The 24232-nt window shown below is 42.5% G+C and overlaps 1 protein-coding gene across 1 annotated transcript; it reads left to right on the plus strand.

Moving 5' to 3' along the window:
• Positions 1-11394: 11394 nt before the first annotated feature.
• Positions 11395-22176, plus strand: LOC310875638 (uncharacterized protein; the record flags this gene model as incomplete). The annotated part of the gene is made up of 6 exons (XM_083788926.1): positions 11395-11516; positions 12751-12837; positions 14042-14080; positions 16247-16408; positions 17975-18058; positions 21487-22176. The coding sequence occupies exons 1-6, from the start codon at positions 11406-11408 to the stop codon at positions 22174-22176; spliced, it is 1173 nt and encodes a 390-aa protein (XP_083645052.1). The 5' UTR covers positions 11395-11405.
• Between the last annotated feature and the right edge of the window lie 2056 nt (positions 22177-24232).

A 24232-nucleotide genomic window follows, 5' to 3' on the forward strand; every position in this document is an offset into this window, starting at 1 on the left:
ACCCCATCTGAACATATGTTGTTCCAGGGACCCCATCTGAACATATGTTGTTCCAGGGACCCCCATCTGAACATATGTTGTTCCAGGGACCCCCATCTGAAAATATGTTGTTCCAGGGACCCCCAGAAGGAACATATGTTGTTCCAGGGACCCCCAGAAGGAACATATGTTGTTCCAGGGACCCCCATCTGAACATATGTTGTTCCAGGGACCCCCATCTGAACATATGTTGTTCCAGGGACCCCCAGAAGTAACATATGTTGTTCCAGGGACCCCCAGAAGGAACCACTGGTCTCACAGACTATCAGAACCACTGGTCTCACAGACTATCAGACGAACAGCAGGTTTCATCCTCACTACAACTACAAGAGGACTGCATGTGATTCACAAGTAGAGCTTCACTGCCCTCTATTGGCTAGAAGTGGCAAGTGCAAAACACAACAATCTCACAAATGACACATCAAACCGCCCATAGTTCCAAACTATGACATAATGGAAACCGTGTGGGTTTCCATATTTCACAATCTTTGTATACATATGTTACCCAACCTCCCAAAAAATAGCCATAATAGGTGAAAATAGCAGATGTACAAGTTTGTGCTCTGTAATGCACTGTGAGCTTATAGATCAGCTATTTTCAGTGAAGAGACTTGAGAGTAGAGGGGGAAAAACACACACACACACACACACACACACACACACACACACACACACACACACACACACACACACACACACACACACACACACACACACACACACACACACACACACACACACACACACACACACACACAAGCATTGTAGGAATTCAGCAATGCAGTCAAACCCCAGTCAAACACACTAATAATAATAATAATATAATGCCTATATGCCATAAAACTATATGCCATAAGCCGGAGAGAATAAGTATCTTTTCAAGGCAGCCTTAATGCCTCAACCCATTCTGTTCTGACCTGAGATCAGATTCTAAAAAATGTCTTCTACATCCTGACAGTTTTCTGAAAAGGCTATGTTTCTAAGTCAGTCGTTCGAAAATAGCAGATCTACAAGCTCATAGCGCGCCACTCGGTGGCGCGCTATGAGCTTGTAGATCTGCTACAATTTCTTCCGTGTTACTTCTGACATTCTCTCCTACCCCACAAGCCAAAGAGATGGTTTTAATTTTGAATTGTCGCACTTCCAAACATCAATCTTTCATCACATTTAGAGGCCCTCATCTATGGAACTCCCTAATGCTTCAATTAAATCCTCATTATCCTTTCCAATATTCATCTAAAGAAATATCTTATTTCTTCCTCTCTGTAGATTACATGTTTTACTTTGATGCGTTATATTTTCTTTTGTGTGTTTGTTGTTGTATTGTTTATTTCTGTTTTTTGTGCAGTCTGTGTTTTTATTTCTTTACTGCACAGCTGCCCCCCTTTTCCAACTTGTAGACTTATGTATTGTTCTTTATGAACTTCTAATCTGTTTAAACCAATGACCTCTAAATACAGGAAAGGATTCCAGCTGGCTTCTTCCCTTCCTTGCATTGTATTTTTGTTCTTTGATGTAAAGAATTTAGCCAACAAAATCAAATTGAATTTATCTAATTTCAGACACATAAGACCATAACAACCGATGCAGCCAAACTCTTCATGCATGCTATGATTTTTTCACACATAACCTACCGTTTCACAACCTGGTCACAGACAAATCAGACAAATTTAAAACCCATAGAATCACTTTACAAACGGACATTAAAAACACTTGACCAAAAGCCCATCCGTTACCACCATTGCCACATAGTTCAAAAGTACAACTTATTTAATTTTAACAGCTTTAAACACTTTGCAGATGCTTGTCTCATTTTTAAGATCTAAAATGGACTTGCACCTCCACCACTGAACCCGTTCATAGATGGAACGGACAGTGGTGACAGAACAACAAGGGCAACTACCAGAGGGGACTGTGAAGTGCCAATCAGACGTAGTGTGTTCTCTGTTAGAGCCTCCCATCACTGGAACAGTCTCTGTTAGAGCCTCCCATCACTGGAACAGTCTCTGTCAGAGCCTCCCATCACTGGAACAGTCTCTGTCAGAGCCTCCCATCACTGGAACAGTCTCTGTCAGAGCCTCCCATCACTGGAACAGTCTCTGTCAGAGCCTCCCATCACTGGAACAGTCTCTGTCAGAGCCTCCCATCACTGGAACAGTCTCTGTTAGAGCCTCCCATCACTGGAACAGTCTCTGTTAGAGCCTCCCATCACTGGAACAGTCTCTGTTAGAGCCTCCCATCACTGGAACAGTCTCTGTTAGAGCCTCCCATCACTGGAACAGTCTCTGTTAGAGCCTCCCATCACTGGAACAGTCTCTGTTAGAGCCTCCCATCACTGGAACAGTCTCTGTCAGAGCCTCCCATCACTGGAACAGTCTCCCTACAGAAGTAAGAGACCTCCAACTATCTGACCTTCAAATTCAACCTGAAAAGGTGGCTAAAAACAACTCAAATCTGTAATCATGAGTAACTATCAGCACTAATTAGTATTTATCACTGGTGTCATTTCTCACTTCACTTTGCCGTTGTTCTGTCCCCTGTACCATGTTGATCTGTACTGTATTGTATTGTGTATGGCCGTGGTGGTGGGTGCCTGCACATATGCACACATGGCATCAACGCATGGTGTTGTGTGCAGGCACACATGGCATCAACGCATGGTGTTGTGTGCAGGCACACATGGCATCAACGCATGGTGTTGTGTGCAGGCACAGATGGCATCAACGCATGGTGTTGTGTGCAGGCACACATGGCATCAACGCATGGTGTTGTGTGCAGGCACACATGGCATCAACGCATGGTGTTGTGTGCAGGCACACATGGCATCAACGCATGGTGTTGTGTGCAGGCACACATGGCATCAACGCATGGTGTTGTGTGCAGGCACACATGGCATCAACGCATGGTGTTGTGTGCAGGCGCCCTACACTTTTATCATTCACTGTTTAAGAGCCTGCCCTGCAGGGACTACAGATGAAATGTAGCTTTGGCTAACCCTGGCTGGCTAAGATTGATGTGAAAACTGACATGTTGATTAATGAGCTTTGTCCCTGTCAAATAAATAAATAAATAATAAATAAATAAAATAAATATGTTATTGTCCATTACTACGTGACTAGTAGTAGTACTACGACGTGCTAAACCTAAACCTAAACCTAAACCTAAACCTAAACCTAAACGTGTGGAGCGTTTATTGTCCCGGCAGATTTCAGTTAATGTTCTTCAGATTTCAGTGAATGTTCTTCAGATTTCAGTGAATGTTCTTCAGATTTCACTGAATGTTCTTCAGATTTCAGTGAATGTACTTCAGATTTCAGTGAATGTACTTCAGATTTCAGTGAATGTTCTTCAGATTTCAGTGAATGTACTTCAGATTTCAGTGAATGTACTTCAGATTTCAGTGAATGTTCTTCAGATTTCAGTGAATGTTCTTCAGATTTCAGTGAATGTTCTTCAGATTTCAGTGAATGTTCTTCAGATTTCAGTGAATGTTCTTCAGATTTCAGTGAATGTTCTTCAGATTTCAGTGAATGTGCTTCAGATTTCAGTGAATGTTCTTCAGATTTCAGTGAATGTTCTTCAGATTTCAGTGAATGTTCTTCAGATTTCAGTGAATGTTCTTCAGATTTCAGTGAATGTTCTTCAGATTTCAGTGAATGTTCTTCAGATTTCAGTGAATGTACTTCAGATTTCAGTGAATGTTCTTCAGATTTCAGTGAATGTGCTTCAGATTTCAGTGAATGTGCTTCAGATTTCAGTGAATGTTCTTCAGATTTCAGTGAATGTTCTTCAGATTTCAGTGAATGTTCTTCAGATTTCAGTGAATGTTCTTCAGATTTCAGTGAATGTACTTCAGATTTCAGTGAATGTTCTTCAGATTTCAGTGAATGTGCTTCAGATTTCAGTGAATGTTCTTCAGATTTCAGTGAATGTTCTTCAGATTTCAGTGAATGTTCTTCAGATTTCAGTGAATGTTCTTCAGATTTCAGTGAATGTACTTCAGATTTCAGTGAATGTTCTTCAGATTTCAGTGAATGTTCTTCAGATTTCAGTGAATGTTCTTCAGATTTCAGTGAATGTTCTTCAGATTTCAGTGAATGTTCTTCAGATTTCAGTGAATGTTCTTCAGATTTCAGTGAATGTACTTCAGATTTCAGTGAATGTTCCAAATGTGTGCATTTGATTTACCTCAAAGTAACTGCAGTGACGCCATGGCAGGGGAACCGAGTCCAGTCCCTCACAGCACAGAACCACAGGACCAAGACGGTCCAGTCCCTCACAGCACAGAACCACAGGACCAAGACGGTCCAGTCCAGTCCCTCCAGGGAACTCCTGCCCCTCGCAGCACAGCACCAGGCCACAGAACAGCACCAGGCCACAGAACAGCACCAGGCCACAGAACAGCACCAGGCCACAGAACAGCACCAGGCCACAGAACAGCACCAGGCCACAGAACAGCACCAGGCCACAGAACAGCACCAGGCCACAGAACAGCACCAGGCCACAGAACAGCTTCCATTTCCTCCAGAAGGCAGGAGGACGATGTCTGTCTCCGTCCTAGAGCAGCCTGAGGACATGGAGGACACACTAGTCACATTATAATAATAATAATATAATATAATAATAATAATAATAATAATAAACTTTATTTATAGAGCACCTTTCATGACACGAGTGCAGCGCAAAGTGCTTTACAAGACAACAAAGTATGAAAATATCAAACAACATAATTAACAATCAAGGCATAATCATGCAGTACAAAAAATGCAAAAGACTCCAAACGACATAAAAAAGGCATAAAAAGACAACAAAGAAAAATAGGTAAAAACAGTGAGATTAAAATCAAAGGATTCAGCCAAATGCTAAAATGAATAAGTGGGTCTTAAGCTGAGTTTAAAAAGCATCTGGGGAGGGTGGCAGTCTGAGGTGGATTGGAAGTTTATTCCAAACGGTCGGCCCGTGGAAAGAAAACGCTGCTTCGCCCTATTTTTTCAATGCCATTTTTTTGAGGAGCTGCTGTTCCTCTCTCTGTCAGTCCTCTCTCTCTCTCATAGAAACCACTAGAATGAATTTAACAGAATATTCAAGGAGAGAAATGAGTGTGACAGCCTGACAGGCTGCATCACATGGATGCAGATTATAGGGCCAACCATTAGACATGAACATAAGGAGATTCCAACCACGTTATTCCAACCAGTTCCTTTCCCCCCCGTTGGGAAGCCTTAATTGACATTATATGGCCCATATACCTGCACCAGCTCAGTGTTTACCTCCTGTATGATGGTTTCCTGTTCTTTGGCTATATAGAAGTGTCTATTTGTACGTATCTAAGATAGCATTTCTCTAGACTAATTAGGTCACATTCTCACCTAATAGCCTACTTCGGTAGACTCGATGCGTATGGGAGGGGAAATTGAGTTTCTTGCTTATTTAATTTGCTGCGGTTTGCCTTCACACTGTCATCCGCAGCAATTGGAAACGCAGCAGGGGGGACCTTTATCAATGTGTTCCATTCATAAACTATAGCCTACACAGTGAAATCTATATGGTGATAAAATTATACTCATAAGTTGTCATAACGTGCATGTGTCGTGCCGTCTGGGACTGGACCCCCCCTCTCTCTCTCTCACTATACGCACGCAGCCACGCACTGTTCTTTTGGGCATGGAGGCACCGCGCTGAGCGCACTGATATAACAGACAGCAGCGCAAAATGTTATCGAGATGAAAGTCCCTACTCCCCACTAGTCCCCACACAGTGACAGCACTCCATGTTTACGGCACGCACAGACAGACAGACAGAATATTCTGTAAGCTATAATACACTGCAGTGTTTTTATGTGTTTTCTTAAGCAATTGATGAATGTACTCGTCCTCATTTCGACCACGTCTATCCATGGTAACGGGACATCTTTGCGCTGCGTAAAATATGCCTTCTCCGTCTCCAACTGTGTTCAGCTCCTCACCCGCCACATTGTTTGCTTCATTTCCTTTATTTACTTCTGCGGATTGCATTCACACCTGCACCGAATCGTAATCAAGTGCGATTGGAAGCGAAGTGAAACCCCCGTTTTTGCTCGGGAGTAAAATGCGGTTCTTTGATATGCATTAGGATTCGAATGAGCCTTCACACCTGCCAAACGAAGTGCACTTTCTGAAAATGCGCAGCAGGATTCGTTTTAATCGCAGCAAAGCTCTCTTGTGTGAATGTGACCTTAGATAGCATTTGATACAGACTTATAGCATGTTATGTAGACAGCACTATAATTGCATTGTATGTAGTCATAGCACGTCATAGTACATATGTATAGCATAGTAGTATATATGTATAGTTTATATGTATAGTTTCATTATATAGATATTCCACTGTTACTTTCTTAGCTTACGCATGTTTCATGATAAATGTTTTTATGTGATGTATTCCCATGCTTTCTTGTTCTTGCTTAATGTAAGTCGCTCTGGATTAAGAGCGTCTGCTAAATGCCTACATTGTAAATTGTTATGATGAACTGAACAAGGTGGACCCTCTTGTAAACAAGTGTAGATCTAATTATTGGGTCGTCCACTCACAGTTAACAGTCTTTGTATTGAGTTGTGCTTGAAATGTACTGTAACTCTGCAAACAGTTAATAAATACTTCAATCTCTCAAACCCTGAGACAACACAAGCAACTCAAAGGGTTGAATACCAACCATTTGCCATTAATAGGCAGAATGTTTGGAGGCGATGACCACACGTTTAGCTGTGTTGCTCATTCATTCCACAGGGAGGCACTGCCCACACGTTTAGCTGTGTTGCTCATTGATTGATTGATTTAAATATGTATTAACAGTTTGTAGAATTACAGTATACATTTCAAGCACAAACTCAATACAAAGACTGTTGACTGTGAGTGGACGACCCAATTAAGCATTACACTTGTTTACAACAGGGTCCACATTGTTCAATTCATCAAAACATTTAGAGATGTACAAATAGACACTTCTATAATATAGTTAAAGAACAGAACAGGAATTCATCATAAAGGAAGCAAAAAGGGCCACAAAGGCCTGGTTCCTGACCTCGTTGTAAAGGTGACTAATGAACGGTATTATTAAAGTGGAGAAATAATGGACCAAAGTTAAGTTTCTGAACTTTATTGGGCTGAGTTAAGTTTACATGAAGATACAATGTAGCCTAACCCTATTATACATGAAGATACAATGTAGCCTAGCCCTATTATACATGAAGATACAATGTAGCCTAGCCCTATTATACATGAAGATACAATGTAGCCTAACCCTAGGCTACTATATCTGATGAATTAAGACATGTGTAGCCTAATATTTACAGTCTTACCGTCCTGAATGCAGACAGTGCAGATATATATTAGTATAACTGATATAAAACTAAAGTATTGAATTAATACAACACTGATAATATAACTAATAAACTAAACATATTGTTTGTTTACTAATAAAACTTTGCACGCCGTTGCTTTCAATTGTCTTCTTTTAGTGTTGTGGGTGAGTTGCAAACATAGCTTGTAGGCGAACGGCGCCCCCTACTGTATTGGAGAATGCAGCACTCCCCATAGATATACTGTAAAATAAAGTCTGAACCCTGCATTATACTTCACATGGATATTAATTTAATTTAATTTAAATTCAAAGGAGCTTTATTGGCATGAGAAAAGGAGTATATACAGTTGGAGGTACAGCATTGTGTAAACATAAAGTATAATTATGTACAGCATTGTGTAAACATAAAGTATATACAGTTGGAGGAGGTACAGCATTGTGTAAACATAAAGTATATACAGTTGGAGGTACAGCATTGTGTAAACATAAAGTAATACAGTTGGAGGTACAGCATTGTGTAAACATAAAGTATATACAGTTGGAGGTACAGCATTGTGTAAACATAAAGTAATACAGTTGGAGGTACAGCATTGTGTAAACATAAAGTAATACAGTTGGAGGTACAGCATTGTGTAAACATAAAGTATATACAGTTGGAGGAGGTACAGCATTGTGTAAACATAAAGTATATACAGTTGGAGGAGGTACAGCATTGTGTAAACATAAAGTATATACAGTTGGAGGTACAGCATTGTGTAAACATAAAGTATATACAGTTGGAGGAGGTACAGCATTGTGTAAACATAAAGTAATACAGTTGGAGGAGGTACAGCATTGTGTAAACATAAAGTATATACAGTTGGAGGTACAGCATTGTGTAAACATAAAGTATATACAGTTGGAGGAGGTACAGCATTGTGTAAACATAAAGTAATACAGTTGGAGGAGGTACAGCATTGTGTAAACATAAAGTATATACAGTTGGAGGTACAGCATTGTGTAAACATAAAGTATATACAGTTGGAGGAGGTACAGCATTGTGTAAACATAAAGTAATACAGTTGGAGGAGGTACAGCATTGTGTAAACATAAAGTATTTACAGTTGGAGGAGGTACAGCATTGTGTAAACATAAAGTATATACAGTTGGAGGTACAGCATTGTGTAAACATAAAGTAATACAGTTGGAGGAGGTACAGCATTGTGTAAACATAAAGTAATACAGTTGGAGGTACAGCATTGTGTAAACATAAAGTAATGCAGTTGGAGGTACAGCATTGTGTAAACATAAAGTATATACAGTTGGAGGTACAGCATTGTGTAAACATAAAGTATATACAGTTGGAGGTACAGCATTGTGTAAACATAAAGTATATACAGTTGGAGGTACAGCATTGTGTAAACATAAAGTAATACAGTTGGAGGTACAGCATTGTGTAAACATAAAGTATATACAGTTGGAGGTACAGCATTGTGTAAACATAAAGTAATACAGTTGGAGGAGGTACAGCATTGTGTAAACATAAAGTATATACAGTTGGAGGTACAGCATTGTGTAAACATAAAGTATATACAGTTGGAGGTACAGCATTGTGTAAACATAAAGTATATACAGTTGGAGGTACAGCATTGTGTAAACATAAAGTATATACAGTTGGAGGTACAGCATTGTGTAAACATAAAGTAATACAGTTGGAGGTACAGCATTGTGTAAACATAAAGTATATACAGTTGGAGGTACAGCATTGTGTAAACATAAAGTAATACAGTTGGAGGAGGTACAGCATTGTGTAAACATAAAGTATATACAGTTGGAGGTACAGCATTGTGTAAACATAAAGTATATACAGTTGGAGGTACAGCATTGTGTAAACATAAAGTATATACAGTTGGAGGTACAGCATTGTGTAAACATAAAGTATATACAGTTGGAGGTACAGCATTGTGTAAACAGAACTATGTCACATTGTATCGTTACAGGGGGTTAGGTTTAGTTTAAATAAGGCCTAAAGCTTTTTGGACTGTTCTGTTGGCTTTATTCACACACGGTAAGTCGGTAACATACAAAGATCAAGTTATGTGACATCCTGATTCCTGCCGCACCTACATGCTATCTGGTTGTCATAGCAACACATAGAATCACACAGCATAGAATAGATATCACCACATCTCCGGTAGACTTTGGCTCAAGTCCACGGTAGACTTTGGCTCAAGTCCAATGCTGTGTAGGGAATAAGAAGAAGGATTATAGTGCACCTGCAATTCTCAACAATTCCCTCAATATTCAAAACTCCCTACCGGTATAGGCTATATATAAAGTTACTTCATGTTTTCAATACATCAGTCACTTTGGGACAAATGGCAGCATTTTGTCTCAGGATTATTTAAATAGTATACATTTAAGATGTGTTTATATTATATCAGTATGGACAAGTTTTATTTAAATAGTATACATTTAAGATGTGTTTATATTATATCAGTATGGACAAGTTTTATTTAAATAGTATACATTTAAGATGTGTTTATATTATGATATCAGTATGGACAAGTTTTATTTAAATAGTATACATTTAAGATGTGTTTATATTATGATATCAGTATGGACAAGTTTTATTTAAATAGTATACATTTAAGATGTGTTTATATTATATCAGTATGGACAAGTTTTATTTAAATAGTATACATTTAAGATGTGTTTATATTATGATATCAGTATGGACAAGTTTTATTTAAATAGTATACATTTAAGATGTGTTTATATTATGATATCAGTATGGACAAGTTTTATTTAAATAGTATACATTTAAGATGTGTTTATATTATATCAGTATGGACAAGTTTTATTTAAATAGTATACATTTAAGATGTGTTTATATTATGATATCAGTATGGACAAGTTTTATTTAAATAGTATACATTTAAGATGTGTTTATATTATATCAGTATGGACAAGTTTTATTTAAATAGTATACATTTAAGATGTGTTTATATTATGATATCAGTATGGACAAGTTTTATTTAAATAGTATACATTTAAGATGTGTTTATATTATATCAGTATGGACAAGTTTTATTTAAATAGTATACATTTAAGATGTGTTTATATTATGATATCAGTATGGACAAGTTTTATTTAAATAGTATACATTTAAGATGTGTTTATATTATGATATCAGTATGGACAAGTTTTATTTAAATAGTATACATTTAAGATGTGTTTATATTATATCAGTATGGACAAGTTTTATTTAAATAGTATACATTTAAGATGTGTTTATATTATGATATCAGTATGGACAAGTTTTATTTAAATAGTATACATTTAAGATGTGTTTATATTATATCAGTATGGACAAGTTTTATTTAAATAGTATACATTTAAGATGTGTTTATATTATATCAGTATGGACAAGTTTTATTTAAATAGTATACATTTAAGATGTGTTTATATTATGATATCAGTATGGACAAGTTTTCTGTGTCTGTTTACATTTAGGTCTGACTCCATGACTACGCCAAAGGTTTATGACTGTTTTGAAGAAAGAAAGAAAGAAAGAAAGAAAGAAAGAAAGAAAGAAAGAAAGAAAGAAAGAAAGAAAGAAAGAAAGAAAGAAATAAAGAAAGAAAGAAAGAAAGAAAGCCATATCTTTCTACCCTGTTATTCCTACAATGAGGATACTGGAGACTTCCAGTTGATGATGGGCAAATTAAATATTCCTTGTTGATGGATTAACATTGATCACAGGCAGCTGTATATCAGCATGGGAGTTGTCCATTTCCGAAAAAAAGAACTACAAACATGGCTACAAACTGTAGTTCTTCTGGGCCACTGGCGCTATAGTAGTTTTGTCCACTTTGCGCTTCCGTAGAGAGAGATCTTGATAGGGCGTGGCGGTGACGTCATTGTAGTGATTTTTCTCCCTTCTTCCTGGATCAAACGGTGAAGATCAGAGACCGTTACAGTAAATACAGTTACACTTACAGAACAACAGCGGTGTTTATAGTGAAAAGAAAAAAAGCCGTTAGAAATGCATTCGGTAAACGCCGACAGAGGGTCGTTGTTGTCGCCGAAGAAACGCTCTCTTACCCGGGGAATGAGCGAGGACGAGTCGCTCCGCAGCATTATCACCACGTCGGAGGTAAGAATGAAATCACATCAGATCACGGTGTGGTTGCTTAGTGACTGACACTTATATAACCCATAGATTTATCATTTCTCTGTCTCACTGTGTGGAATGGAGACCATTTATCAACTTATACCTCCTTATACATTTATGTCAATGATCAGTCTAATAGATAGCCCGCAGACAGCAGTGTTGCTCTCCTCTCAACCAACCAGGATATACATTTAATTAATTTGAACAACCATCAGGGTTTTCCTTCCTGTCCTCCTGACACGAATTATCCGTTTATACTTTCTCTAACATTATATAGTCAGTGGTGTGTTTAAGCTTTATAATAATATAACAATAGTGTTGTTGTTGTAGTAATAGTTGCTGTGGACCAGAGCTACGTTGTTGTGTCCCTTCATCCTTCCTCCATCCAGAAGACTGACTCATAATTAACATAATTAATAATGATATTCTTCCTCCAGAGTGACTCACAATTAACATAATTAATAATGATATTCTTCCTCCAGAGTGACTCATAATAACATAATTAATAATGATATCCTTCCTCCAGACAGAAGACTGACTCATAATTAACATAATTAATAATGATATCCTTCCTCCAGACAGAAGACTGACTCATAATTAACATAATTAACATAATTAATAATGATATCCTTCCTCCAGACAGAAGACTGACTCATAATTAACATAATTAACATAATTAATAATGATATCCTTCCTCCAGACAGAAGACTGACTCATAATTAACATAATTAACATAATTAATAATGATATTCTTCCTCCAGAGTGACTCATAATTAACATAATTAATAATGATATTCTTCCTCCAGACAGAAGACTGACTCATAATTAACATAATTAATAATGATATTCTTCCTCCAGACTGACTCATAATTAACATAATTAACATAATTAATAATGATATTCTTCCTCCAGAGTGACTCATAATTAACATAATTAATAATGATATCCTTCCTCCAGAGTGACTCATAATTAACATAATTAACATAATTAATAATGATATCCTTCCTCCAGAGTGACTCATAATTAACATAATTAATAATGATATTCTTCCTCCAGACAGAAGACTGACTCATAATTAACATAATTAACATAATTAATAATGATATTCTTCCTCCAGAGTGACTCATAATTAACATAATTAGCATAATTAATAATGATATTCTTCCTCCAGACTGACTCATAATTAACATAATGAATAATGATATCCTTCCTCCAGAGTGAAACTCCGTCCAGAAGGCTGACTCGCAGTGACAGCAGAGCAGACACACTGAAGAGGACAACCAGAGCCAGGAGTGGCAGTCAGGTAGGGATTGATTGATTGATTGATTGATTGACCGGCCCCCGTAAAATCTGAATCTCGTTTATGCACGTTTATGACATTACTCACTGTATATTAGATTGCCTCCCTGCGCAGCCTAACTACACAAAGTGAAGTTGGCGGTAACCTGTGAGTTCCCATGAGGCCCCCACTTTGCGCTGCCTCGACACTGTCGGCATGTGTCACATTTATTGGCATTCGAGTGTGTCGGGTTTATCCTTAATTAAAAGGACGAGACGTAACGCGAGAAAGACATGGCTGTAGATTGCAGTTGCCGTTGGTGGTAGACTTGACTATAGCTGCATAGCCTCGGTCCCAGGCTTACTTATCTGCGAAAAGAAAATCTAAAGCTGCAGCACTGCCAAATGCCTCTCGATAGATAGAGATAGATAGATAGCTTTATTGTCATTCAGCAGATACATAAAATGCATAAGAGAACGAAATGTCGTTTCACTGGCTTTAAGTATGCTAGTCAAAAGAGAGCTAAAATACTATTAAAATCTAAAATCCACTTAAAAACAAATAAATTAAAAAGCACCATTAGTTCATTGAGAGACAGATATTGCACAACAGGAGTCCTTATAGCAGCATTTAGGGGGAAAGGTTAGGGGATATTGCACTTGTTCAAAAGATCCAGTCATGGAATTAAGTTAGGAGGGGGGGTCGGGGTCTACCGGTATGCCCTCATGCAAAACACTATTTAAATGGCATTAAAGCATTGTTTTTAATTGCGCAATCTGCGAGTGAACGCAATCTACATTCTTAGATGCTCCTAGAAGCTTTGTCATTGGTCGAAAAAAAACCCGGTCGAAATGACTAACCAATCAAGAAGTAGACAGGCAACTCGACCAATGACAAAGAGTCTAGGAAAGTCTTTGAATTCAGACTGCGGCCCCTAGACGTGTCACAGAGACTAATTGTTTTTGTTGGGAGCGTTCTACCCGTTGCTGGCTGTCTGAATACTGCTTATAGCAGCTTTAACTCTGAGTTAAATACTCCACCCCTGGCGGTCCTGAATCGAAGGTTGATAAACGGCGTGTTAGTTTCAGACCCCCCCCCCCCCCCTCCCCAGGTTGATAAACGGCGTGTTGAGGATTCCTATAGAATGTAAACGTTACGTCTGAAGCTCATCATCTCTCTCTCTCTCTCTCTCTCTCTCTCTCTCTCTCTCTCTCTCTCTCTCTTCTAGCATTCTGATCCAGATCTGTACCTGGAGCTCCCGGACATGGTGAGTCATAATTATGTCACATATTAACAGTTTTAGGATAACATGTTACTGTAGTCTGTAGACAGCTGGGTCTCTAACATGTGGATAACATGTTACTGTAGTCTGTAGACAGCTGGGTCTGTAACATGTTACTGTAGTCTGTAGACAGCTGGGTCTGTAACATGTTACTGTAGTCTGTAGACAGCTGGGTCTGTAACATGTTACTGTAGTCTGTAGACAGCTTGGTCTGTAACATGTTACTGTAGTCTGTAGACAGCTGGGTCTGTAACATGCTACTGTAGTCTGTAGACAGCTGGGTCTGTAACATGTAGATAACATGTTACTGTAGTCTGTAGACAGCTGGGTCTGTAACATGTAGATAACATGTTACTGTAGTCTGTAGACAGCTGGGTCTGTAACATGTTACTGTAGTCTGTAGACAGCTGGGTCTGTAACATGTAGATAACATGTTACTGTAGTCTGTAGACAGCTGGGTCTGTAACATGTAGATAACATGTTACTGTAGTCTGTAGACAGCTGGGTCTGTAACATGTTACTGTAGTCTGTAGACAGCTGGGTCTGTAACATGTAGATAACATGTTACTGTAGTCTGTAGACAGCTGGGTCTGTAACATGTTACTGTAGTCTGTAGACAGCTGGGTCTGTAACATGTTACTGTAGTCTGTAGACAGCTGGGTCTGTAACATGTAGATAACATGTTACTGTAGTCTGTAGACAGCTGGGTCTGTAACATGTAGATAACATGTTACTGTAGTCTGTAGACAGCTGGGTCTGTAACATGTTACTGTAGTCTGTAGACAGCTGGGTCTGTAACATGTAGATAACATGTTACTGTAGTCTGTAGACAGCTGGGTCTGTAACATGTTACTGTAGTCTGTAGACAGCTGGGTCTGTAACATGTAGATAACATGTTACTGTAGTCTGTAGACAGCTGGGTCTGGCCATGTGTCTTGGCTCGGCTCAGTCATGGCACACCGTTGGTTCCGTTCTGGAACCAACCCACTGCAGTACAGCCAGTGGGCAGCGGATCAGATGCCTGTGGACATGATGACTCGTGATGTTTATAATACGTATTCAATAAATCACAGTCACATGGAAAATACATGTATTTCATACACACACTGAAGCTTATGAAAATAAATAAAATTATAAATACAATAAAATAAAAGAGTGCCATATTTCTGTCTAGAAGTGATAGACTTTTATCACGATCAAACGATAACGGTCCCCTCTCCATTCAAGTCCCGCCCCCTGGTTGTGGCCCTCATGTGGCACCCATTGGTTGACGTTTCGTGGTTGTCACAATGGGGGACAGGGATAGCCTGGTTAATAAACCAGACCCAATCAGCCGTTGGCAGGAAAAAAATTGCCTGCCGGCGGATTACGGTCTGGAGAGGCTCATTTGTACGCCCATTTCCTACACCAGAGAAATGGGGCGGCCAATCGGGACACGGTATGCAATATGGGCGGGCTTTGGTACAGTGACTTTCAATGCTTGAGACCTTTGACTGACAGTAGCTCTGACCAATTGCGTCAAAGAGAAAATGTTTCAACCCGCCCCCCCCCCCCTGGAAATGAAATCCAAGCTGAGCCTCCCCAGACTAATATCCCGCGGTCCGGGTGATATTAGTCTGGTTTATTAACCAGGCTAGGACAGGGATAGGGTTAGGTCTGTGTCCTGTGGAGGTCCAGGCCAGCTATGAGGAGGTGTTGTACTAACAGATGGTTCTGTGGTCCAGCTATGAGGAGGTGTTGTACTAAAAGATGGTTCTGTGGTCCAGCTATGAGGAGGTGTTGTACTAAAAGATGGTTCTGTGGTCCATCTATGAGGAGGTGTTGTACTAACAGATGGTTCTGTGGTCCAGCTATGAGGAGGTGTTGTACTAAAAGATGGTTCTGTGGTCCAGCTATGAGGAGGTGTTGTACTAACAGATGGTTCTGTGGTCCAGCTATGAGGAGGTGTTGTACTAAAAGATGGTTCTGTGGTCCAGCTATGAGGAGGTGTTGTACTAACGGATGGTTCTGTGGTCCAGCTATGAGGAGGTGTTGTACTAAAAGATGGTTCTGTGGTCCATCTATGAGGAGGTGTTGTACTAACAGATGGTTCTGTGGTCCATCTATGAGGAGGTGTTGTACTAACAGATGGTTCTGTGTTCTGTGGTCCAGGCGGACCTCCAGGCCAGCTACGAGGAGGTGGTCCTGGAGCTGCGAGGCCTGGAGGTGGAGAGAGAGACGCTGCTGTTCCAGGTGGACGTTCTCCAGGACACTCTGGAGGGGGTGGAGGAGCTGCTGGCCGAGGCCCAGCGAGAGGCTGGACAGGCTGGACTGGTATGTTACTGACCCTAACCTTAACCCTAACCCTACGTTACTGACCTGTGTCACCCTACCCCTACGTTACTGACCCTAACCTTAACCCTAACCCTAACCCGAGGCCCAGCGAGAGGCTGGACAGGCTGGACTGGTATGTTACTGACCCTAACCTTAACCCTAACCCTACGTTACTGACCTCTGTCACCCTACCCCTACGTTACTGACCCTAACCTTAACCCTAACCCTAACCCGAGGCCCAGAGAGAGGCTGGACAGGCTGGACTGGTATGTTACTGACCCTAACCTTAACCCTAACCCTACGTTACTGACCTCTGTCACCCTACCCCTACGTTACTGACCCTAACCTTAACCCTAACCCTAACCCGAGGCCCAGAGAGAGGCTGGACAGGCACTTGGAGTGAAAATGGGCCGCTCAGCGATCGTTGGCCGGAGCACCTCTATAAACTAGCGTCATTGCTAAATCCTCTATAAACTAACATCATTGCTAAATCCTCTATAAACTAGCGTCATTGCTAAATCCTCTATAAACTAACATCATTGCTAAATCCTCTATAAACTAGCATCATTGTTAAATCCTCTATAAACTAGCACCATTGCTAAATCCTCTATAAACTAGCATCATTGCTAAATCCTCTATAAACTAGCATCATTGCTAAATCCTCTATAAACTAGCATCATTGCTAAATCCAGTGTATCTTTGAGGCGTTGTTTGTGTTCTGCTCATTAAATATGCACTGGCTCTCCCTCCAAAATACACGTATAAGTAAATAAGATGTGCAAAAGCAGCATTGTCCATACAACTAAAGGCTCATACATAGTCTGGTTTTACGGTGGTGGGGTGACCACCGAACTACAACATGACGTCACGCGCCGCGGTGAAGAGCAAACCACCGCCACCGCTCCAGCCCTTCGCTCTGTTTTTACTCACCACCGCTCAACGTTATTTCAGCTCCGGTGGTCAGCTCACCACCGGAGCGGTGGTCATCTCACCACCGAAAATCCAGACTATGAATAGGCCTTTAATGCTTTCAGATTTAGTTTTCCATAAAAGCAAAAGGTTAAAGCCTCAATCTGTGATTTATTCAACCTGAAGGCAGTTTTGTGCTCGATGTGGTTCTCAACCTCTAGGTTTACTATCATCCCCTGCTCATTTATATGGGTCAAACATTGGCCAAATCGTCCAATCTGTAAAATATCTACAAGATCACGTAGTTTGGTTATTTTCCACGATATGTATCTGTGGAACCGACTAGTCACGCTGAACGTATAAAGCCTAAACTCCGTGCTTGTCGGGTGTGATTTGTTTTTGGGAGTCGCGTCCTGAAAAGGTTCAAAACCACCAAAAATGAGTGAATGAGTTTTATTTTATTTTATTTTTCTAACCCCTGTGTGGCCTCGCCGTGTCTCTGTAGGAGTCTTATCTTATCTTTAACTCCTGTGTGGCCTCGCCGTGTCTCTGTAGGAGTCTTATCTTATCTTTAACCCCTGTGTGGCGTCACCTCACAGTGTCTCGGTAGGAGTTGGAGGCCATGGTTATATCTTATCTTATCTTCTCTCTCTGTAGGAGTTGGTGCGAGAGCGAGACGCCAGGAGGAAAATGGAGGCCATGGTTCACACTCTGATGGAGGAGATGGAGACCATCAAAGAGGTAAACTATATAATAATAATAATAAGCTTTATTTATATAGCACCTTTCATACAGGGTTGCAGTTCAGAGTGCTTCACAGGCAGGATATACATCAAGTGCTTTACAGATAGGTCATACAGGTTAAATCAAACACAATACAAGACAAGACAGTGAATGTGCATGACATCAGACATTTAGATAGAAATAGGCAGCAATAGAGCGTCGCAGTCCCTCCCCCTTTCAGAACGACCAGTGGCCCAGGAAATGAAATGCAATGCATTTCTCCTATCGGATTTTCTTTAAGTATTTATTTAAAGACGGTTACGCCGCGGACAAAGCCAACTCGGATCGTGAGAAATCATGACAATGAACACAATGTTTTGGGCCGATCAAATAATTTATAAGAAGAAAAACAAAACAAATAGTGTTGTCTCCTGCCTTTAATTTATTTTCTTCTTTCTAATGATTTGATCGGCCCCAAAATATTGTGTTCATTGTCATGATTTGTCACGATCCGAGTTGGCTTTGTCCGCGGCGTAACCGTCTTTAAATAAATACTTTAAAGAAATGCCTATGAGAAAATGAACGGCGATTTCTTTTCCGGGTCTCTCGAGGGGGCGGGAATGCGACGCTCTATAGGTCCAGCATTTAAGATATTTGTTAAGAGAAAAATATATATAGAATAATAATAAAATACATGATGGGAAGCCTCAATAAAGTGCTACGGCAGGGTGGAGAAGGCTAATCTGAAGAGGTGTGGTTTTAGTGGTTTTAGTACAGGGTGGAGAAGGCTAATCTGAAGAGGTGTGGTTTTAGTGGTTTTAGTACAGGGTGGAGAAGGCTAATCTGAAGAGGTGTGGTTTTAGTTTGTGTTTGAATATGTTGGTGGAGTTGGAGTCTCTCTGATTTCCTGAGGAATTGTATTCCATAATTTTGGTGCATATGGTTTTCATTGGTTGAATACTTTGTTAGTAATGCAAAATGATGACATTATGGCTAAAAGCAGAGGTTTTCAACCAGCCCATTATTTATTTGTCTATCAGTGCCTCTCACTGTGGGGAAGCAGTTGGTTAGTCAGTTCACTCGGGTTTGTTATGTGGTAATTTATAGAAGTAGTTAGTCAGAACTCGGGTATGTGGTCATTTCAGAAACCACACGTACGCGTCAGCTGTTGTTGCGTAACACCTCTACAGACTGAGGCTGACAGAGAGAGAGATAGAGAGAGAGAGAGAGAGAGAGAGATTACATAATTACAACACATGGCAGGTTGGCACAGGACATGAGCTGTGCTCTGCACAGCAGCAAATGGAAAAATAACCCCTCATTATTTAGTCACAACAAGCTCTTAATATTCTTTCCTTGGTAAAACATTGACAACGCCCACTGTAGGAGCCATGAACTGGTTTATTATGTTTGGTTTATGAAATGAGTGGGCTGTCACTGGTGATTGACGTGGATGATTGACGGGCGATAGGGGCGGACCTGATTCATTCAATACCTCACCTAGGTCACCTGCTTCACACACAGTGAGAGAGAGAGAGGGGGGGTGTGGGAATGGGAAGACGCGCTTTTGTCGACCGCTTTATACCGCTTATTTTGCTTTCTTTTATTTACTTTATTTACGTTTGATCGCTGTGACTATACTTTGCTTTAAGTTTGAGCACCCTTTGAGTTATATGCACCTTGCTTTAATAAAACGACTTAAACGCATTGTTTTGGACCTGCAGCGAAATCCTTTTGTTTGCGGAGCGCGTCGGACAACCTGGCCCATCCCGTCGCCTCTCAGCGACTCATTTATACATTCATCTCCTGTAGTTCTCAACGCGTCACATTGGAATGTGTTGTGAGCTTGTCAACCCCCCTGACTAAACCAGCACCTCAGACACCTTGGTGTCTCAACCCCCCTGACTAAACCAGCACCTCAGACACCCTGGTGTCTCAACCCCCCCTGACTAAACCAGCACCTCAGACACCCTGGTGTCTCAACCCCCCCTGACTAAACCAGCACCTCAGACACCCTGGTGTCTCAACCCCCCCTGACTAAACCAGCACCTCAGACACCTTGGTGTCTCAACCCCCCCTGACTAAACCAGCACCTCAGACACCCTGGTGTCTCAACCCCCCCTGACTAAACCAGCACCTCAGACACCCTGGTGTCTCAACCCCCCCTGACTAAACCAGCACCTCAGACACCCTGGTGTCTCAACCCCCCCTGACTAAACCAGCACCTCAGACACCCTGGTGTCTCAACCCCCCCTGACTAAACCAGCACCTCAGACACCCTGGTGTCTCAACCCCCCCTGACTAAACCAGCACCTCAGACACCCTGGTGTCTCAACCCCCCCTGACTAAACCAGCACCTCAGACACCCTGGTGTCTCAACCCCCCCTGACTAAACCAGCACCTCAGACACCCTGGTGTCTCAACCCCCCCTGACTAAACCAGCACCTCAGACACCCTGGTGTCTCAACCCCCCCCTGACTAAACCAGCACCTCAGACACCCTGGTGTCTCAACCCCCCCTGACTAAACCAGCACCTCAGACACCTTGGTGTCTCAACCCCCCCTGACTAAACCAGCACCTCAGACACCCTGGTGTCTCAACCCCCCCTGACTAAACCAGCACCTCAGACACCCTGGTGTCTCAACCCCCCCTGACTAAACCAGCACCTCAGACACCTTGGTGTCTCAACCCCCCCTGACTAAACCAGCACCTCAGACACCCTGGTGTCTCAACCCCCCCTGACTAAACCAGCACCTCAGACACCCTGGTGTCTCAACCCCCCCTGACTAAACCAGCACCTCAGACACCCTGGTGTCTCAACCCCCCCTGACTAAACCAGCACCTCAGACACCCTGGTGTCTCAACCCCCCCTGACTAAACCAGCACCTCAGACACCCTGGTGTCTCAACCCCCCCTGACTAAACCAGCACCTCAGACACCCTGGTGTCTCAACCCCCCCCTGACTAAACCAGCACCTCAGACACCCTGGTGTCTCAACCCCCCCTGACTAAACCAGCACCTCAGACACCCTGGTGTCTCAACCCCCCCTGACTAAACCAGCACCTCAGACACCCTGGTGTCTCAACCCCCCCTGACTAAACCAGCACCTCAGACACCTTGGTGTCTCAACCCCCCCTGACTAAACCAGCACCTCAGACACCCTGGTGTCTCAACCCCCCCTGACTAAACCAGCACCTCAGACACCCTGGTGTCTCAACCCCCCCTGACTAAACCAGCACCTCAGACACCCTGGTGTCTCAACCCCCCCCTGACTAAACCAGCACCTCAGACACCTTGGTGTCTCAACCCCCCCTGACTAAACCAGCACCTCAGACACCTTGGTGTCTCAACCCCCCCCCCTGACTAAACCAGCACCTCAGACACCTTGGTGTCTCAACCCCAGTCCCCTGCCTGAGGCTCACTCACATATTGCTTGTTGTTTGCAGGAGAGGAACGGCACACCTGCGGCTCCAGCGAACACCTCAGGAGGAGGAGGAGGAGAGGAGGAGGAGGAGACGACGCAACAAACCGCCTCATCGCCGCTGGAATCCGAAACGTCCCCCTCCGGTCCGACCACCAAGCTGCAGAGGATGGCCCGAGGTAAGAGCTTTGAGCAGTCGGCCACGCTGGCTCTGCACAGCCCAACCCACGAGGAGGGGGTGCTGAGGAGAGCCTGTGATGAGGAGGGGGTGCTGAGGAGAGCCTGTGATGAGGAGGGGGTGCTGAGGAGACCCTGTGATGAGGAGGGGGTGCTGAGGAGAGCCTGTGATGAGGAGGGGGTGCTGAGGAGAGCCTGTGATGAGGAGGGGGTGCTGAGGAGACCCTGTGATGAGGAGGGGGTGCTGAGGAGACCCTGTGATGAGGAGGGGGTGCTGAGGAGACCCTGTGATGAGGAGGGGGTGCTGAGGAGACCCTGTGATGAGGACGGGGGGATACTGGACAACGACACGGACAGCGTCAGCACGTACGAGGACGCGTCCGCCGAGACGCCCGAGTCGGACAGGATGTTCCCCCTGCCAAGCCCCTCCTCCTCTCTGGACGGCGAGGGTGATGATGTCACAGTGACAGGGGAGGGGGAGGGGGAGTCGCCTCCAGACTCGTCTCAGAATCCTAACGAGTCTTGCGTCGTGTCTTAAGTTTTTAGTCTTTTAGCTTTTCACTTGACTGGGGGGGGGGGGGGGGGGGCACGGTAGATTAAAGTTATGGTAAGTGATATTTCTTTGCTTAAAGAGATTATTTTTTCCTTCTTTTTTTTTTACTCACTTTTTATTTACATCACCGGGTGAAAAATGGGTTACAAAATCGTGGGTTTAAAAAAAGCAGAAAACAAAGCTCTATATTGTGATTAGTGTAAATGGTGCATTTATTTACATAGATTGTGCATTACATTCACCCATTCACACACACATTCATACACCGATGGCAGCGGAAACCATGCAAGGCACCAACTAGCACATCGGGAGCAATTAGGGGTTCAGTGTCTTGCTCAAGGACACTTCGACAGTAACTCTGGGGGAGCCCGGGTTCGAACTGGCAACCTTACGGTTACCATCCAGGCACTCTACCCCTGAGCCACCGCCGCCGTGTTCAGTAACAGATCTGTAAAAAGCTGTACCTTTTTCAGGTAGGTGACTAAATGTCAGCCAATCAGGAGAGAGAGAACCCATTTATCAGCTTATTATTTTAGTGTTCCAGTTCCAGGTTTTCTTTTGCTCATCTCTCTGTGTGGCTGAAGGGGTTCTTCACATCTTCATTTCTCTGTGTGGCTGAAGGGGTTCTTCAGCTCATTTCTCTGTGTGGCTGAAGGGGTTCTTCATTTCTCTGTGTGGCTGAAGGGGTTCTTCAGCTCATTTCTCTGTGTGGCTGAAGGGGTTCTTCAGCTCATTTCTCTGTGTGGCTGAAGGGGTTCTTCAGCTCATTTCTCTGTGTGGCTGAAGGGGTTCTTCAGCTCATTTCTCTGTGTGGCTGAAGGGGTTCTTCAGCTCATTTCTCTGTGTGGCTGAAGGGGTTCTTCAGCTCATTTCTCTGTGTGGCTGAAGGGGTTCTTCAGATCTTCATTTCTCTGTGTGGCTGAAGGGGTTCTTCAGCTCATTTCTCTGTGTGGCTGAAGGGGTTCTTCAGCTCATTTCTCTGTGTGGCTGAAGGGGTTCTTCAGCTCATCTCTCTGTGTGGCTGAAGGGGTTCTTCAGATCTTCATTTCTCTGTGTGGCTGAAGGGGTTCTTCAGCTCATTTCTCTGTGTGGCTGAAGGGGTTCTTCATTTCTCTGTGTGGCTGAAGGGGTTCTTCAGCTCATTTCTCTGTGTGGCTGAAGGGGTTCTTCACATCTTCATTTATCTGTGTGGCTGAAGGGGTTCTTCAGCTCATTTCTCTGTGTGGCTGAAGGGGTTCTTCACATCTTCATTTCTCTGTGTGGCTGAAGGGGTTCTTCATTTCTCTGTGTGGCTGAAGGGGTTCTTCAGCTCATTTCTCTGTGTGGCTGAAGGGGTTCTTCAGCTCATTTCTCTGTGTGGCTGAAGGGGTTCTTCATTTCTCTGTGTGGCTGAAGGGGTTCTTCAGCTCATTTCTCTGTGTGGCTGAAGGGGTTCTTCAGATCTTCATTTCTCTGTGTGGCTGAAGGGGTTCTTCAGCTCATTTCTCTGTGTGGCTGAAGGGGTTCTTCAGCTCATTTCTCTGTGTGGCTGAAGGGGTTCTTCATTTCTCTGTGTGGCTGAAGGGGTTCTTCAGCTCATTTCTCTGTGTGGCTGAAGGGGTTCTTCAGCTCATTTCTCTGTGTGGCTGAAGGGGTTCTTCAGCTCATTTCTCTGTGTGGCTGAAGGGGTTCTTCAGCTCATTTCTCTGTGTGGCTGAAGGGGTTCTTCAGCTCATTTCTGTGTGGCTGAAGGGGTTCTTCACATCTTCTCAGGCCTTGTCCACACGTATCCGGGTAAACGGATAAACGTAGGTTTATATATGCGTTTTGGGGGGGGGGGGGGTCGCCCACACGCAAACGCGTTTTTGGTCCATATAAACGCATCTTTTGGAAAACTCCTGCCACAGTGTATTTTTTTTAAACTCCGCCTGTGTGTTCCCTGTGTGGACAATGTAAACAGAGCTTTGCATGGGTCTTGCCATTGGTCATATGGACAGAGAGATTTTAAAAAACGTGTCGTATGGACAGAGAGATTTAAAAAAAAAAACGAAAACGAAAAAGC

Source organism: Protomyctophum parallelum, assembly GCF_964188405.1.
Source record: "Protomyctophum parallelum genome assembly, chromosome: 18".
Classification (NCBI taxonomy): domain Eukaryota; kingdom Metazoa; phylum Chordata; class Actinopteri; order Myctophiformes; family Myctophidae; genus Protomyctophum; species Protomyctophum parallelum.